This window comes from Uloborus diversus, chromosome 2 (genome assembly GCF_026930045.1).
Source record: "Uloborus diversus isolate 005 chromosome 2, Udiv.v.3.1, whole genome shotgun sequence".
Classification (NCBI taxonomy): Eukaryota; Metazoa; Arthropoda; class Arachnida; order Araneae; family Uloboridae; genus Uloborus; species Uloborus diversus.
The window spans coordinates 123,333,955-123,353,903 of NC_072732.1; the positions used below are offsets into that span (position 1 = coordinate 123,333,955).

A 19,949-nucleotide genomic window follows, 5' to 3' on the forward strand; every position below is an offset into this window, starting at 1 on the left:
CACCGCATACGAAATGCTTATATTACTTATTTTTTCCATATCCATGTAAGAATTAGTTCATATGGAAGCAAATTTTTTCAAATAATAACTTCTAATACTTTTTCCTCAATGTACGGAGCATCACGATGTCATTAAATTTTGATGCTATATTCGTCAAATTCAAAGCATGTATGAAACTTTAAAGTATAGTTTATTATTAAAATTATCACATGTCGTGTGTATAACTCTTAAGTGATTTTACATCAAATTTTTATTTTTAATGAAATTATTGAAGTTTTTTCCGGTTTTTATGCAATGATGGTCAATTTCAAGGCGCGGGCGACCCCTCAAGATATTTTTTTCTGTCGAAATACTTTTGCATGGCTAAATATCTCTACAAAAGGCATCTTTTCCCCGCACTATTACTTTATGTTTTATCGGATTTTGATTTTTTTCATTTCACCCTAATAACCAATCCTGTAAGGTTTAGATGGAATCATGATCAATCTATTTCTTGAATTTCATAAGATTTCGCTTGTTTATGGAATTTTTAGAGAAACCCTAGATGTTTCATAGGTAATTCAAAAACTTTTCGAAGACCAAAATATAAAAGAAGCATCGTGCCAAAAAGGCTAACTTGATGAACAAAATAAAAAGCGAACAGCAAAATATTTTAATCGAAAACGACAATAGTATTTTGTCCTTTTTGCAGTTGCATTTACGTTTAGATAGCTTCATGTTTTTTTTCTCTAAAATTATTATTGTTATTTCTAGCTTTACTTATTGAATGTTAATTAAGAATAATGTTGAAATTTTACTCAATAACGAAACATTGTTTAATTTTATTATTTTTTTTTAATTGAAAAATTTTCAGTTGATGTTAATGGTTGGAACTATTTTGGGACCGGGGACTATTTTCTTAATGCTTGTAGGAGCCATGGTCTCTGCTTTCGGGATATCAAATTGGTATTCCTTTCTGGCAAATCTTGTTCCAATCGCCTTTTTTATTTTGCTGTGTTTCTTGGCAAAGAATGATACTCAGGTAAGTTGAATTGAAAATGTATTAATGATAAGTATTTTAAATTAACTTTAAAACTTATTGCTGGATCAATTTTACAGAAAAGATTAATTAATAGTATCATTTTGAAAGAATGCTTAAAATCAATGTAATTGACTATAACTGTTTTTATTTGTTTCTTCTTTTCTTAAGCTAGTTTAACAAATGTCTTTAACTCGGTCTTATTAACTCCTTTGTTTTCCTTCTTTCTCCATCCCCCCTTTTTTCGGGGGGGGGGGGGAGAAAAACAATATTTTTATTTTAGTTCAACAGTTCATATAGCCATTCGTCATCAGAACACAGTACTTTTTTTCGTAACGTCCTGCGTTTGACTGCAAAAAAAAAAAAAAAAAAAAAAAGTTGGACAAGTTATTTTGCTCCGCATTCCAATCTTCTTTAATATACTTATATGTTGCAGTGAAAGACAGAAATTGGATTTCCACCGGTGATTCCCTTCGAAATAATTGTCTTTAGCAGATATCTTTGGATATGAATGCTGATATTCATCTGGCAATGTCGACATTTACCAGATTTCGAACTTTCACAGTAACAAATATACACAGCTAAAAAAACTAAACGGCGTTGAAGTGTTTCTAGATATTGCGAGATAAATACTTGCGAGATCTTGTGTCTCTTGCATTTTCACAAACGACGTGTGATTTTAAAAGGAAATCATACCAAGGGCGCCCATATAGGAGGGCAAGGGGGGGGGGGGTCTCGAGCCCCCCTTTGAAATTAAAACTTCTTTGCTTTTAGTACTTTTTTCTTTGCAAAAATGTAAAATCATTTCTTCTTCAGTCATTATTGAATAAGTTATTAAAAATGTCAAATTTCAATGACTCTAATATGTCCTGAAATCAGTTTCCACGGGAAAAATATCCAGCTTAACCACGTGGAAAATTTTTGAGCCCCCCCCCCCCTCTGCAACTTTGCATATGGACGCCCATGAATCATACATGTTGGAAGGAAAAGAATTTTGTTCTTTTCTTGGAGCTAAACGAAAAATGTACACTTTAGAACATGGGTACCCAAAGTGGGTGCTAAAGGGAGAAGAGAGGAGTATCGCGAAGTGCCCACGGTATCCAGGAGTGTTCAAGGTGCATATTTATCATAAAGACAAATGACTTGGGTGCCGTAGCAAAATTCTAATTCTTCAGAGGGTGGCACGACTGCGGAAAGTTTGGGAACCCTTGGCTTAGAATCAAAGAAATGGTAGACGGGTGTTTTTTTTTTTTTTTTTTCAAGGGAAAAAAGAGATCTATCCTAATGAGGAGTACAGTTCACAATGGCGAACAATAATGTTCCGTTGACAAACTCCATACTTTTTGTTGAAATCAACTGACTTATCAATGAGGGTATTTCGTCCCACGCCACATAACTGCCCTTTTCCAGTTGTAAAATCGTTGCTAGGCCGAAATTCACTTGCATATTATGTTCCTAACCACTCAAGAAAACATAGTCTCTAATCCATTCGTATAATTTCGTCATTATGAAAAAGAAGTCCATGTGTGAAGGACCTTTAAAACAGAAGATAACAATTTCTTTAGCACTGACCCGTCATTGATACATTTTTAATGATTAGGAGGTCCGACTGACTCCACTATGAATTCAGAGTTTCTTTTTAATCTTACGTTCATTGTATGAAAATACGCCTATTATCTGTATGGACTGTTAAAAAAACATTTGTCGTGGAACAGGACACTGTAAACTGCACGCCAATGACAAATTATATTTAATTTTTCAATGAGCTGACATTCATTTTGGAAGGAAAATTTTAATCAAGTCTGTCTGAAGCAAAATTTTACTTGAAGCATATTAACACCTTATAGCATATTATAATAAAATCACTTGCAGTTACAACTACTTTAACACGAACATTAATATCTTGATACACAATGGCGTAGGGGAGACATCATTTATTCCACGTTCGACAATACACGGTACGAAACTTGAATTTAATATTTCATGGTTTTGATTCAACACGAAGGTTATTTTTTAAAAAGCTAGAATTCCATTTTTGTTTAATAATTCTGTCAATATTTGATAATAACTCTAATAAGTTTTTACTTTGTTTTTAAGAAACTTGGTTTCGATACAACACGGTACACATCACTTGATTCATATTATTTACAAGTCTCGTAGAACACGGTACGATACACATTGACATGATTTTTGCTATGGACATGATTAGTTACACTGTATTTTAAAATTCCCTCAAAAAACGGAAAATGTACTGGCAGCAGAGTTGCCTACCATTTTCCGTTTTTTTTTTTACAGAAGTGGTGTTTTCCGTTTTTATCACGGATGCTTTCCGTTTTTTCATACTAACACTTTCCGTTTTTATCAATCGGAATATTTTCCGTTTCATGGACTGATGTTTTCAGTTTATTATATAAATACTTTCCGTTTTATGAACTGATGTTTTCAGTTTTTAATATAGATATTTTCCGTTTCATGAACTGATGTTTTCAGTTTATAATATAAATATTTCCCGTTTTATGCACGTATATTTTCAGTTTAAAAAACTAGTATTTTGAAAATATAGCTGGGCAATTAAAGCATAATGAATTAACATTTGTAGATTTTAAATGCTCATATTTTTTTTTCTTTTTTTGAAAAACAGCAAAAAAAAAAAAAAAAAAAAAAGAAAGAAAGAAAGAAAGAAAAGCAGTTTTATTAGAGCATTTACAAGAATTTCTTCATTAACCTCCAAAAATTTGTGAAACATCCTAAAAGTGAGGAAACACATTTTTACTATGCAGAAACTATCTTTCTCTTTTGAAGGTTTAGAGGGAAGATATAACAGCTATCTGGGAATTTATTTGCTTTGCATTTTATTATATTGAAATCTTTTATCAACAAACAATTGCAAAACATATGAAATAAACGCAAACCATACCAACTGTTTTTTTCTTTTTTAAATCAGTCCTTCACAAAAATACCCTTCTCCTCCCCCCCCCCCGGCAAAAAAAAAAAAAAAAAAAAAAAAAAAAAAAAAGAAAGAAAACAGTTCCTGTTGTTAACTATGCGATGTTTTATTTAACAATAACTGTCATAAAATTTAACTTTATCAAAATTATTGAAACTTATCAATTGTGAATAGTTAACATTGTTTTCAAATAAGACAAAACATTTATTACAAGTACAAAATCAGTTATTGCAGATCTTGTGCTACACAATTTTTAACATTATTTGCTTGCACCAATGTAAAATTAATAGCGTGCTTTGCTGTCATCATCAATACCATTGTTATTTCTGCACTCATATATAGAGATCAAATCATAGGTACAACTGGGCCATCTTTCGACGATTCCAATTTTTTACAATTAATGTCACAAACCTAAATTACAAGAATAAGAGTATCAATACATTATATCAAAAATATTTAACACATGGACTTTTTATTGAGTAAATTACCAAGTGTCATGTCATTGACATGCAGATGAAAACATCACAATGTAGGATATTCGACTACAATTTTTCTTGACAACGAGGTAATACGCCGACGGTAAGCTAAAAAAGTAGTCAACAGCACTGTGTCGAAATTTGGACAGTAATTAGGCGTCTTACTTTAGAAACAGTTAATTTGTAAAAACCCGTGCATATATATATATATATATATATATATATATATATATATATATATATATATATATATATATATATATATATATATATATATATATGTATATATATACGCAATAATTTTTTTTAAATTAATACTTTCAATTTTACAAGTGGCAGTGTGAAGTAGTAGATGTGTTAGAGTTGGAAGTGCCAGCCAATAGCTCAAAAACAATTCTCAATCTCTTCTAATTCTCGCTAGCTATAGTTGGGGCGAACCTAACCTGGCAGCCAAGTAATACTGAGCTTCGGATGTGCTTAGCTTTCACAATGCTTCCAGGTTAAGTTTGCCCCCACTGTAGTAGGTGTAACATTTTATTTGCTAACTCAATTTTTGTACTGAACCTCCTTACTTGACTCTCAAGAAACAAAACAAAACTTATCCATGAAAAAATAATATTTTTGCAGGTTATAAGAATTGTTTCGAGCATATTAATCAATAACTTCAAAAGTACTGTCATGAAAGGAATCATGAATTTTTGAATCACAATAAATATAATGAAGTTGTACCTGGATGTTTTTCTACTATATTCTCTCCCCTTCCCACAAAAAAAGATCATTATTTTTTTTTGTGTTTATAATTTGACCTTGTACTGTGCTTTCAATCTCCTTTTGCATTTATGTGGAAGGATGCAATAATGCACAATTCCACAAAATCGTATAAAATTGCAGCTAGTGCGGAAATAATTTCAACTACGAGAAGACAACTTTTTCAATGTATATGTTATAGTTGAACTCAGGTCAACGAGAGCCAAGGTTAGCCCTTCTTAGTTTGGTCGCCTTCCCTTAACCCCTCCCCACATAAAACTGCAAAAATTATATTATTCCGATTCTGACTGATCAGGTTGACATGGCCTCTCATTGGTGCACTCGTAAATTGAGTCAAATTTCAACTCGCATATTATACACCTGGGAAAAGTGAAAGTTGTTTGTTCGTTTATGATACTTCTTTACAGACAACCCCGCTTTTAAATGTTTGGGACGGGATGATTTTTTAATTTGCTGAATGATAATCTGAATTTTACCGAATGATAAAATGCGAGCATGAACACAAACGTGCATCTAATGAGAAGAGACATTAAACATTACTATTTAAAATTTTCAAAGTTTTGCAGTAAAGTGTCCAAATTTACAGAATCATCAGAAACTAGTATGTTGTGGCCATCACAAAACTTTCTTCTATATCTTTCTTGTGAACTCTGATCAATCCCTATGCTTGAAGAGAATGCAATATTCCCAGCAAAAAAAAAAAAAAAAAAAAAAAAAAAAAAAAAAAAAAAACTGACGGCCGTTTGAATTCCTGAATTCCCACAAAAGCAAAGCAAAGAACGACTTGAAAGTTATTTTAAAAGCCTTGCTTGAATTAATTAGACGTTTTATTTGTTAACAAACATAAAATGGCAACAGTTATTAATTTTAAATCATTGCGATAACATTTCCGATTATTTCCCAAAAATTAAAATCACGTGAAATAAGCAGACGACAGTATTACAATTTATCTTTCTTATTATTGCATTTATAAAGCTATTTTTATTTACACAAAAAAAAAAAAAAAAAAAAAATCAGCCCCCCATGGAGCGATTGGCGCCAAAATTGAAACAACGCCTATTTACAAATAGATTCACATTTATTCCAAATTTCATCCAGAACGTAGCATTACTTCTTGAGATATGGCACTCACAATGAAAAAAAAGAGCATTCGATTGCGCCACCCCGTTTTCAGCTTTTGACACCGAAATAAAATCAGCTCTTATACCCACTAAAGGCTACTTGCCGATAAATTTTTCTTTCATTCCGTTCATTATTTCTTGAGATACAGCAGTCACAATTGACGACAAAAAAAACGTTCTATAGCTCAACCCCCGTTTGAGTTATTGACACCAAAATTGAATCAGCACCAGTTCCTGTTAATGGCAACATATGGACCAAATTTTGTTTGATTCTGCCAGTTACTTCCTGAGGAATAGCAAGCACGCGTAACTCAAAAAACGTCCCATTGCTCCACCCCCCCTTGGAGGAATTCGCGCCAAAAACCAATGGGCACAAGTTCACATAGGGGCACATATGTGTACCAAATTTCGTTCGATTTCATGCGGTAGTTTTTGCTGTAGCGCGGCCACAAAAAACTGGTCACACACAGACGTGACACACACACACATACACACATACATACACACACACAGACAGACAGACATTTTCCAAAAATAGTCGAAATGGACACAGCACACCTCAAAACGTTCGAATCCGTCAAAATTCGAAATTCGAAAATTTGCACGAATCCAATACTTTCTTCTATGTATTAGATATAGAAGAAAGTAAAAATTGTCGACTTAGAGCATTTTTGGTAGGTCACAGTGACCTCTCTTCAGGGTGCCGCTTCCAGTGGCGTTTTGAAACAATAAAGATATTACAACGGCAATGATCTTAGACCGGTGTCCATACATTGGCGCTTCGATTTGTAGTTGGTGCTGAACCAATGCATTGGTTAAGAGAAAAATTTGAAACCGATTTAACAGTGCAGAATTTACACTGGTGTTTGACGATGTATCGATCCAACGCCCAGCCCTTATGCATATGAAACAAAACATGTTTTATACTTACAATTTGCATCGAACTTCCCTTTTCTGTTCAAGGAGTTCTGTTCACTCAGTTGCACGTTTGAATACACGTTCCATTAATAATTCTCCGGCTCACTTTGGAAGGTTCCAGCGCTAAGAGGGTGCAAAGTGGACAGCATCTGGAATGTTAAATAAAGTGCTTTTAGAATAATATGATTCAAACTTCTCAAAATAACGTTTTTTTAATGATTGATACATTTTTTAAATATTCATTTCCTTAAAAAATTATGTATTATATTCATTAATATAGATAACAAGCATTTAAAAGTTTGAAAGAGAGGGGGGGGGGGGGGAGAATCAATATTTAAAAATTTTCTTGAAAACCCAAGTAGTTAATTAAAATTAGATGCTTCAACTTGTTAGTTGAAATCTAATCAATAGCAAGAAGCAAGTTTATGCAGACATAGTTGTTATTCATAGAAATTAAAATAAATTAATAATAAAAAAAACAGTAGTATTTTAAGTAATAAGCAATATCTTTACATTAACCTTACATGTAGGCAGAAAATATTCTTCTTTAACAATAAAACAATCAAGACTCAATGGTGTCCTATCTAACAATTACTTAGTTATTCGAAACAATTTTGTAAAATATCCTCTTAGCAAAAAAAAGTTTTTAATATTATTGGAAGTTTTTTAATTTTAAAAAACTTGTCACGATCAAAGATCTGCGGGAAATTGAATGTTCAAACTAGATAAAAACTTATTTTTAAGCAGCAGTCATCGTTACAGAATTCAAAAAGTATTTGTAGTAAAAATGTAAACACTCACCAGCAATCAATCCCGGATGAGAAGATACCAAAAAATTCCTCTTCGGCGAGAGCGATTTCTGACCGCTACGGCATCCACCATTGCTGCAAGATAAACAAACCGTAGCTTACGAACAAACGCTCGAAGCATTTCAGTTAATGCTGTATTTGATCGAAACAATTTGATGTTGATCGAGAAGAGGGAAAAACGTTTGAAAAATGTTCAGTATTTCAGCCATGGAGATTCCATGATTTCAGTATACATACATTTCCATGCACGAAATAAACAACGTGCTTCACCGCCTTCACTCATTTGTTGCCATTTCTCTGTACTAAAAAAAAAATCTACGCTGGAGATATTCCGTTTTTTTACGGATCAAGGCTCCCTCTAACGATAGCATACGGACATGTTCCGTTAGTGTGCTAAAGTAAAAGAAAATTTCCAGTAATTCCATGAAAAGTTCCGTTTTCAATCCAGAACGGAACTTTTCTATTTATAATGGGAAATTGTACAGTAAATTTACGGAAAATCATCAGTAAATTAAATGAAGCAATTTTACAGTGTAGAGTAAAAAATAAGTTAAAAAGTTATTTTTAAAAAAGCCTTGTAAAACAAGGGGCGATACTACACGGAACGAATTAACCGTGTTATACGAGATACTCCTGTATTTTTGTTTGGGTTTCTTCGTGTAGTTATAAAACCTTAGTTATCACTCCGAATAACATATATTTTTAATGTTATAGATTTTCGTCGCCCAAATATTCAGTGCCCTGTATGCTCTTCTGATGATGGCGGTTTTGGTTGGAATATCTCTCCAATTAGTTACCGACGGGGTTACTTCTCCGACTGCCATCTTCCTTTTATCGATGACAGCGAGTTTCATTATAGCTGCTTTGGTGCATCCCCAGGAATTTTGGTGCGTTATGCATGGGCTGATATATTTCCTCAGCGTACCATCGATGTATTTGCTGCTGGCTTTGTATTCCATCATCAACCTTCACGTAGTTTCTTGGGGAACAAGAGAGGTACAAGTGAAGAAATCTAAGAAACAACTGGAACAAGAAAGATTGCAAAGTCAACCTATAGTCGCAAAGCAAGTAAGTTTCTAAGATTTTATTCTGAGTAAAAAAATTTACTTGAATTTTTTACCAATCCTTGGACGTGAAGATGATCAGTATATTTCAAATTCCGTAAAGACTCCATCGATTTTCAAAAAAAAAAAACTGTTAATAGTCATTTCAGTAAGGTTTATTTGACATGGAAGACTATTACTTCCTCTGGCAGACAATATTAGTTCTGACAGACTTTTAGTCGGATCATTAAGTTTCCCCATGAAAGGCTGCATGATTTGGTACTTGAACCAATGCACTTCGAGTAATTGAGATGATATGTTTTTAAAATTCAATTGCTTCCATTAGTATTTTGTCGTCGATATTTTGAAAATTACATGAATATTTTGCCTCTTTCAATTCAGTACTTCCCCTCTCCTTCCCTATACACTAAAGTATGAGATTTCAACCAAAGGGTACTGAACTTTTCTTAAAAGGGCTGTATACGAGAGTCACTGATATAGCACAGCAACGAAAAAAGAAAGAAAGAAATATCAGAGGAAAAAAGGAAAAGTTTCGACGGGAATTCGACAATGAAATGCTATTTAGTCTGCAGTACTTCGAGACGATTTAGTTAAAAATCAAGTGATATATGTATGCAAGAAAAACCAGAGGCCTAACAGCACTTCTCTATAACAAAGATTCGTTTCTAGTGCTGTTTATTCGGGGGGTACTGCTAAAACACGGGGTCAAAATGCTTGCTTTTTAATATTTGGATAATGTTTCCATTGCCGAAGTTTAAAAACAATATTTTAAGAAATGTTACTAATGAAACATGCACATATTTCATTTCCATTTTTTCCTGTTACATTTCAGGCAGAGAAGAAAGGTGGAGTCTTAGATTGGATCAATATTTTAAACGACAAGCGAGGGGCTACTGCCGAAGAAGAAGGCAGCATCACTTTTGGGCTAGCTAATCTTTTCCGTTGCATGTGCTGCACTTACCCGAAACCAGATTCTACCCAATTACATATGATTCAAATAGCTGAACATCTGAACAGAATTGAGAAAGAAATATCCGATCTTCAGAAACAGATAGATACATCAGCGAATCGTTTACCTGCATTCAGACGCAGGCAAGTAAAACACTAATAATAACTGAGAGAACAACATTTTGACAAAGCAATATTGTACACACCAGCGTTTTTCAACCTTTTTTCAACCCGGTAAGAGCGTTTGAAAAAAAAATTGCGGACCGGCGATGTTCCCCCCCCCCCTTTCTTTCATTCTTTTTTTTTTTTTTTTTGAAGAAAAACTTTGCATTTGCGGACCGTTGAAAACATGTAAATTTGTTTTATGGACTGGTGAGGGTTTTTTCCCCTCTTTTTCTTCTTTTAAAAGGAAAGAAAAAAAACTTTTAACTTGAGGATCATTAAATCCTCGCGAAAATGTTTTGCGAACGACTGAGTTCTTTTCTTCCTTTTTTACAAAATAATAATAATAATAAATAAATTAATAAATATAGATATATATAGGAATAAGAAAAACTTTTCTTCTTCTTTTTTGAGTAAAGAACTGTTTTTAATGTTAATGAGTAAAAATCTCAGAGGATCGGTAAAATTTTTCTGTGGACCGTTGCCGGACCACCGGTTGAGAATCGCTGGTCGAAACAACTTTTTTTTGACGAGATATCAAAAGATATCAATAACAATTTCCTTCCCTTTATTATTAGTTTTTTTATTGATGAATTATTTAATCAGTTCAGATCAAGTCACTTGGGGGAAATTTTACAACTCATTGTTGAATTTAATAAAACTTAAAATATTCCTTAAACTTTCTTATAATGATCTCATTTTTTTTCTTCAAATAATGTTTTATAGATCTGTTCATGCTCTTCAGAGAGACAATTTGAATACTGTTCAAGAAGATGAACCAAATTTGGAAGAAATAAGTGCTTCGGAAGAAGAAACAAGTAAGAAAAAAATGTTAATAATTGGTTTTTAGTAGTAGTACATAAAAAACACATAAATATTAACTATAAAAACATCACGAATCATCTTAAAATTATTTAATTACTGTTGAAAACAATCATTATGCAATAAAAAAACCATTTTCATAATGGTGAATCTAATATTTTGACACTCATAATAAATTTGTCTTGTAGCTCGCTTTTGAATTTATAACGAAACAGAACAAAAATTCATGTGGTACTTTTTATTATAAATTCATTCTCACATTCCACCCTCTTCCTCCTATTCCTGAACCGAATTTTTTGAAAAACATTAACTATGGTGGAAAACGATTAGCAAGAAAACACTCTACGTGAAAAATTAGTCAAAATGAAATAATACGACGATCCCAACTAGTTACAGCAGAACCTCCATCATCCGAAACTTTTAATCGGCACCTTGTCTAACCGATGTTAGTTTATTTAAATTATTCTTTATTATTTTTATAATGAAAGAACATTAGTTTAAGGTAATTGGTCATATTCTTTCCCATTGCTGGCACCGAATTATTTGAGCGTTTCAATCAATAATTTTTTTTCTTTCCCCGAAACCAACAAGTAACTTTTTGGAACACTGAAATTAATTTTGGTTTACAAAATACTGTTAAATTCGATGCCGATCGATTCTGAAAGTAAAGTGTATTATTTTATCAAGTAGTATGTTTTTTTTTTCAACTACGTATTTATGTTTTAAATTGTAGAACAAAAACATGACTTATTTTTAAGTGAAAATTTATTTAGGTCCTGTCCCAGTTCAGTTTTACTCTAAACGTTTTTCTCTAAAAAAAAATTTTTTTTTCTTCTTTTTTTGCGCTTATTCAACACGGTTACAGAGAACTCTTATGCTTTGGTAGGTGGATGATCAGTACACTATAAAAAAATTTCCGAAACGTTACTGAGTATTTTCGAGGAACGTTTCAGTATTTCAGAGTTTTTCATCTACTTCCACGTAAAATCAAATATTTTTGCAAAAATGTTTCTGGAACTGCTACAAGTTGTACGAATGCAGTCTATTCACTAAATTTTTTTTAACTGCCAGTTTAAAGATTGATTGAGAGTGTCTATTAAGAGTATCGGCTGTAAATTGAGGCCCGTCCAGATTGATTAACCTCTCAATGGGACCAAGTAAGTTACTGAAGAGCTGCAGGTTTGCATGGCAGGAAACGCAAGCGAGGGACAAGCTTGGTTCTTACTTGCAGTTCTGTCTTAGTTTGGACAATGGTTACATCAGTGCTCCTGTTGCTTTCTTGGTAAATCAGAAAGGTTCTAATCAAGTATATTAAACCTACCTATTTTTTGAAGGCTGTAACCGAGGAGATTTCTAAATTCTTCAAATAGTTTCAAGGATAATTTCAGAAAGGTTACTGACATTTAGCGGAAAGCTTTCCTGGTTTTTGCAAGATATGTCACTGGCAGAATTTGGGCACATCAGCTGCCCATTATTTTCGAGGAACGTTTCTGAATTGTTTTTACCGTACACAGCAAATTTATATTTACAAATAGAATAAATAAAATGAACAAATCCCCCAATGCACAACATAGCTCTTCAAAAACAACTTGAAACCAATTGAATCTCATTTGTAGGTGACACATCTGAAGAGCACACTTACAACCAACCAGAGCCATTAAATCAAAATGAAGAATACTGGATGACGGAGCCTATGCTGCAAAAAAGTCCGGTGAAAAGACTCTACCCCAAGGAGACAGAATTTTGGAAAGAATTCATCAAAACTTACTTAGAACCTCTGGCAGATAATCCAGAAGAGAAAGCGAAAGTAGCTCAACAACTCATAGAATTGAGGAACAAAGTAGTCTTCGGAATATTAATGCTCAATTCACTTTTTATACTCATAGTGTTCCTCTTGCAGATGCAGAAAGACACTCTATATGTGGAGTGGCCTTTAAGCGACAAAGCAAATATATCCTACATCGCTAGATTCAACGAGGTAATTTCATTCTTACAATAGAATACTTCTGGTGCCGGCCGCCTTGTCTAGTGGTCAGAGAAGTCTGACTGTGATAGGGAGGTTCCGGGTTTAAATCCCGGCTCGGGCATGGATTTACTTTCTTTCTCCTGTCCTTGTCCTTTCTTTGTGTGAATGTGTTGTTATGTTGTGAATGGTTGTCTACCCTATAAACGGGTCTTTATGGCATGTCTGGGCTGTGGAAGTCGGACTTCACACCAAGTTACGGTACAGTTGGAAAAGTGAAGCAGCGCACCTCAAATTTCCAGCTTAGTTGGAACAAGACCACAACAAAAATTTTGATGTCTCCTCAGTTTCACCGACACGAAATTTTTTCCCCCCTGTTTTTCCAGTTTCAATCATACCATTTGACATATTTAAGGGGAGGGGAGATTTTAAATGTCGGTGAAACTGGGGGGAAACCGACGTTTTTACTTATCAGTGGGTGGTTCAACAGTTGATCAGATACAATTTCAAATCTAACGCTAGGGAAATCTTGGGATTTAAATTTGATGTTTTTTAGCACTCTTTTTTTATCATAAACCAAATAAGTAAGCATGCACTTTGTGCAATAAAGCTAATGTACAACAGTACAATTGATGTCAAAAATGCAAAAAATAAATCATTTTTTTGCAGTTACTGCTGCCCTTTGTGCCCGCGGCAGAATATAATATGTATCTGAGAAATCAGGATCGTTAACTAAGTTTCGCTCATTCAAATTGTATGGTACTGGTACTGTATAATAAAAAGTGACCTTATACTATACTAGTTGCTTTAAAACACAATGAATTCAGAAAATGAGGAGTGAGAAAATTGATGTTTGCTAATACGCTAATTTTATTATGCATATTCAGAATTCGCAAAAAAAGCTGTCTAACCTGAAGAAAATTACAGCAATGGTTAAATTCGTTAATAGCTGATATTTAAAATTAAGCAAAATAATTAAAACTTGCAAAAATAAGAAAGTATTCAAAAATAGAGTTTACTGCCTTGGTCCCCAAGCAACTCATATATACACTCCTGTTTGTGAAAATTGCAACACCATAAAGGAAGCATCATAGTTGAATGAAACTTAATACACAGTTGAGTGGTAATGGTACAAACAAATGATTACATTTTCAAACCAAACAAACAATAAAAATAGATAGAAATAAGTTTTTTGTGTGGGCACCACGGGCCGCAATAAGAGCCGCTACACGACTCGTCATGGAGTGAAACAAAATTTGAATACATGCTTGCGGAAGAGTATTCCATGTTGTTTGTATACGCAACCAAAGTTCGTCTGTCGAAGCAACAGCACGAGGATCACGAGCGAGACGCCACCTAACGAAATCCCACACATGTTTCAATCGGTGACATATCCAGGGAATATGCAGGCCAAGGAAGAAGCTGTACCTGCTGCGAATCAGGTTAGGATTTGACAGTCCATGGCGCAGTGGTTGGAAAAACTACATTTTTTTGTAGCGAACTACAACTACAACTACTTTAACACAAATGTAGTTAACTACAACTACAACTACTTTTTTCAAAATGTAGCAACTACAAACTACTTTTGAAATGTAGTCGCTACTTCGCTACTTTTTAGAAATTAAATAAATAAATAACATACACATACACACCGTTTGAGATTGAATGAAAAAATTAACAAAATTTTCAGATTGATATATTGGCTCATTTGAACATGGAATATTGCTATAAATTATTTATTCTTTCTTCCTTTACTGAAACGATTCGTCAATCGAAACATTTTTAAACCAATTGCACGAATATTCCCTGCAAGAAAGGATTTAAATGTGGAAGGAGTTCAACCTTCAAATTTTTAATCCTTTCCTGACAGTAAATAGTATTTCATTCAAGAAGAGCAACTCGGCTACTTGAAATTGAGATAAATCCAATCGTAATTTAATTTAAATTTTACATAGACTAGACATACATATACATAAAATTGATTTAGATGATGAAGTGCATCAACAAAAGAGAAAAACTTAAATTTTTCATTATATGAGTTAATTTTAAAGGAACTTATATTTCATAGTTTTGGATTCATAGGATAGCATTAGTTATTTCATAGGAATTGATTGCTTTTGAGCTTCAAGCTAGGGTTCCAGACCTGGACACCATCTCTTTTCTTACGCTCCTGATAAAATGAAATAACAGCATTTTTCTATTTTGCCAATAACCTCAAAAACTCACAACATTTAATAATTGACTTAATTAATATGTTAATATATCAACACTCAATCAGTAAAAAAGACAAAATAAAGAAAAATGAAAAATATCCCAATCGGTACTACTAATTATCCGAAACATGAAACATAACTAAAAATGATTACTTTACTTCAATGTGCAATTTTTAACAACAGTGGACTAGGGCTACAACGCAATTCGACTAACGCGAAATGTCTATATACAGCGAGTTTTACTCGAGGAACGAATTTTGCAGCTGACACGAATTCCTCCACCCGCTACACGAAAATTTTCTTAACGGAAGCGCAGGGCTTATATCACCTTCTTTCTTGGGTACTAAATATTAGTTCGACTGCATGTGCAAATGGCATTAATACCGAAAGCTTTTTGCTTAACGGTCAAAGTTAAATCGTTTTTTTCTTTTTAAGCCATGCTCTATTCAAGGCGAATATTGGGAAAATGTGAAAGTTTTTATGCCAAACAAAGTAATGGCGTCATACAGATACAACACATGACGTCAAAATTATATGTTAGAGGTCAGCTCGAATTTTTCAGTCTTACGAATCTGATTGGTGCAACTTTTTACTCGCGTAAGACTTGCATCAGTCAGATTCGTTTGAAAATGCGTTTTTTTAAAACTTGATTCAAAAGTAGTTTCCAGAAATCGCTACAAACTACTTTTTTTTGTAGCGAACTACTCGCTACTCTACTTTTTTAAAAAATTAGTACGCTACACTACAAACTACTAAAAAATGTAGTTACTACAGTAGCGTCGCTACTTGTAGCGCGCTACTTCCAACCACTGTCCTGGCGACGTGTGGACGGGCATTATCCTACTGGGGCACAGCTCCTGGCAATCCATGCAGTAAAGGAATAGCTTGGGGCAGTAAAACTTCGTTTATGTATCGGGTACTGTTCAAATTGCCCATAATTCGTAGCAATTGTGATCGTCCATGATATGTTATGCCACCCCAGACCGTAACTCCGAGTGTTCGTCCACTGTGGCGTTCGATAATGCACTCGGGATTGTGCCGTTCACCGGCGTAGCGCCTAACACGAATTCGGCCATCATGGTGCCACAAATTGAAGCGGGACTCGTCAGAAAAGACGACCTGCTGCCAATCAGAACACCAACTCCTATGCACATTGGCCCATTGTAGCCTCAGGCGGCGATGGTTTCTCGTGAGAAGAATCCTGTATAAAGGAATCCTTGCGCGTAGCCCATGCTGCAGAAGACATCTCCGAATTGATGAAGCACACAATGAAACACCTGTAGCTATTGACCACTGTGCTGCCAATTGTCTAGAGGAAGCTGTGCGGTCCGTCAGCGCCATACGCACTGTGTGTCTGTCATCGCGAGCTGACGTCACATTTCGGGGTCCACTCCTGGATTTCCAAGTTGTCCGACAATCGTCCATACACTGCTTCCAAACACGCATGATTGTGCTGCTGTTACGCTGCACACGAGCGGCTACTACACGATAAGACAATTCAGCTTCACAAAGGCCAACGATTCTGCCCCGTTCAAATTTCGAAATTTGCTCAATTTTCGCTTTCTTTCGTCGAAGAGGCATTGTAAAGATTCAGTTAACGTTTACTCTAGCATATAGTCACCGATAAACATACACGCCTCGCTACAGCCGTCTATTTATATTCGGTTTGATCCGCCGTTCAGAGGGCGCTGCTCAGAATACGCATGCGCTACCGGTCTGCAATTCTAATCATTTGCATATCATGCATTACTTTATATTTCCTGCAATTTTCAGCTCACCCTCGCGTAAGTCCTTCGTGGTGTTGCAATTTTCACAAACAGGAGTGTAAGTCGTTTTTGAACCTAATATTTTACATCCGTCATTCGTGTTTCGACTCTTTAAATGGAGAAATACCTAGTAGTTTAAATAATCGCTTCACTTTAAAATTGAATACCTTTGCACACATCTATTTAAAATATATCTGTACACTACAGTGAAAGCCTGTTACAGTGAACTTCAAAACGGACTTCAAATTTTGTTCGTTGTAATGGAATTCAAGCAATATAATGGAAATTAATTCGAGACTGGATATTGCGCTGCATTGGTATTAGTTGTAACACGATTTCACTGTTTCATTTAAAAATGTCTTCACATCACTCATCATCTAGGACTAATTGTCTACTTCACCCTGTACAGTCTATACTATTATGTATCAAGTGTGTAAGGGGAGCTAGCTCTTTGAAGTTACGGTTTCTTAAAGCATGTCTTAAAAAATCTTTATAAGATTTTAATCACCCAGATTAAGTATTTGATTGAACTTTTTCGACTATGGGAGAAATAATGAAGTAGATCTCTAGCAGGATTGAATGGCATTGAAGCAATTATACATTGGTTAATATTCTAAAAGTCATTTTGGAATAAGTATCTAAAAGTTTCAAATTAACAATTTCTTTATTTGAAGGTGAGGATTGATATCGAATATCTACAGTTGGAGCCCATCAACTTGGTTTTGGTATTTTTCTTCGCTCTCATCCTAATCGTTCAATTCATAGCTATGCTCTTTCATCGATTCCAAACTTTGTCTCACATTCTGGCTTCCACGGACATGAGATTATGTTCCAAAGCAGAAGACAAAATGGGCAATCTGAAAGCGGAAGCAGCAGACATTCTACGAAGGTTGAGCCTCAGAGATGATGATGAGCCCCAAGTGCCTAATGCACGTAGAAGGCGAAGTACTGTGCATATGCTGGACAAGAAGATGAAAGATGTTCCAAAGTTCGAATCGCTGAGTGTTGCATTGGAGTATTCTTTGCAGAAGATTCGAGAAGGAGGTGAGAATTTTTCAGCCCATGAAGTTTACTTTCAAACCCAGAAAGATATCCCTAAAGAAAACCACCACCTCCCCAGATTCAGATTTGAAATAATCTTATCTGAAAGACCATGAAGTGTGGCACATCCGCCTCCAAAGCTAGAGCAGCTCTTGCCCAAAACAAGAAAATATAATACTGTAAAATTTTCAGTGCCACTGTATGTGTTACAATGTCACATATAAAGAGGGAGGAGGTTGGTTTTATTCCCCCTCCCCCACCACTTTAGGTATGGGGTTTACCTAAAAAATTTGTACATTATCCAAAATTTATTACCATATTTCAGATTTTTTAAATTTTAATTGCATTAATAAAAAAGTATTGTACAGGACTTTAATTGTGTGTGTGTGTGCGTGGAGGGGAAGGGGTTGCAGGGGACATTTGACCCTGCATTAACAACGCGAGAGGTGGCAAAATGACTATCATCGCCAAAACTCATCTTTCTCTAACATTCTCAAAAATTGTGGTTTTTAGAACTACAGTTCAGAAAACTTTCTGAGAAAGGTATCCCCTGACCCAGGGCCCGATTTACAAATTTAAGGTCAATAAGCACAACCTGAAGGGCTCCCTTGAATCGCACATCTTTTTGTCATTGTAGAGGCTCCCATTCCCCAAGAGCAATGACGTACCCTCCAAAAATAAAAGATACCTGCCCCATTCTCCTTAAAAAAGGATACACTCTGCACCACTGATTTTTTTTTCGGGTTGACCCTATTTATAACTGTTTTATTCCATGGGGAAAGTTAGTTCATTTTCCAACGAGCTCATAAACCTTGTTGAAACATAGCCAGCAATAACAATTAGAGTTTTAACTTACTCTTGAATAAAAAATATTTATAGTGCAAAACAATGGAAAACATTTATATATGAGGCAGGCAGAAGCAAGAGGATGTAAGTGACAAAATTAAAAATTTGGAGATAACTAGTACAAATGGTAGGTAAACCTCTTCTGTGTCTTCTCTTGGGGCAAGAAATAGTACTAGTAGCCCTGGTAGGTGTTTCTGTGCAGCATGACTTAGAAAAAAAATTTAATGAACGTCTACCTAGGACGTTATCTTTAAACACGTTTTACTCAAAACTTTAAAATATTTACGTACATTCCTTTGCTTCTCACTGCCTCATATGTAAATTTTTTAAAATAATTTTTGGAGCCTCCAAGCCGGGCTTACACTTAAATCAGGCCCTGCCCTAACCTCCTATTTTTGGACGAAATCTGCGCTCACAACTAGGTTAAAGTTCATATTACTAATGTTAAAGTAACTGAGTTGGTTGTTTTTGTAACTACAGATATTTTGAATTCCTTTTATTCACAAAAAGCATTTTTGAACATTTATGATTTTAAAATTGATCCCACCAAATAAACTGCTCGGCACCGATATTGCATTAGCTAAAATTTTCAATTTTGATTACTTTTGGGGGCCAGGGGAGGGGGAGTGATAAGTGATTACATATATTTGGGGAAAATTGAACCCCCCACCCCTCCTTCAGGCACGTAGCTAGAACTTTGTTAAGGGGGGGGGGGTCCAAGGTTTCACGAACTTCAAAGAGGAGGCATGCTAAAGCAAAATTAGTAGCTCATATTTACGTTAAAAAATAAATCCAATTAAAACTAATTATTAAAATATGATAATTAACTAAAATTAATTAAATAATTGAAATTGATAGAGCATTTATTAAAAAATTATTTAACAAAAATTTTACATTAAGTGGCAAAAAAATTAGTCAGTTTATAGAATTAACATTAAACTAAAAGTTTTCCCATACTAAGTTTTCATACATGGATAGAAAAATTCCATCACATAAGCTTCCTCTGTTCTGATGCTTTGAAAATGAGTGATATAATTCCTATTAATAAAAAGTTTACAATAAAAGAA

General features: G+C 34.4%; 1 protein-coding gene across 1 annotated transcript in view; it reads left to right on the forward strand.

Moving 5' to 3' along the window:
* The window catches only part of LOC129216521 (chitin synthase chs-2-like), a 104,882-nt gene that overhangs the window by 60,732 nt on the left and 24,201 nt on the right, over positions 1-19,949 (forward strand). The window contains exons 12-17 of the mRNA XM_054850735.1: positions 854-1,021; positions 8,772-9,125; positions 9,954-10,213; positions 10,958-11,049; positions 12,670-13,031; positions 17,670-18,039. Of these exons, the coding sequence (XP_054706710.1) occupies positions 854-1,021; positions 8,772-9,125; positions 9,954-10,213; positions 10,958-11,049; positions 12,670-13,031; positions 17,670-18,039 (1,606 nt within the window). The remainder of the gene's footprint in view (positions 1-853; positions 1,022-8,771; positions 9,126-9,953; positions 10,214-10,957; positions 11,050-12,669; positions 13,032-17,669; positions 18,040-19,949) is intronic.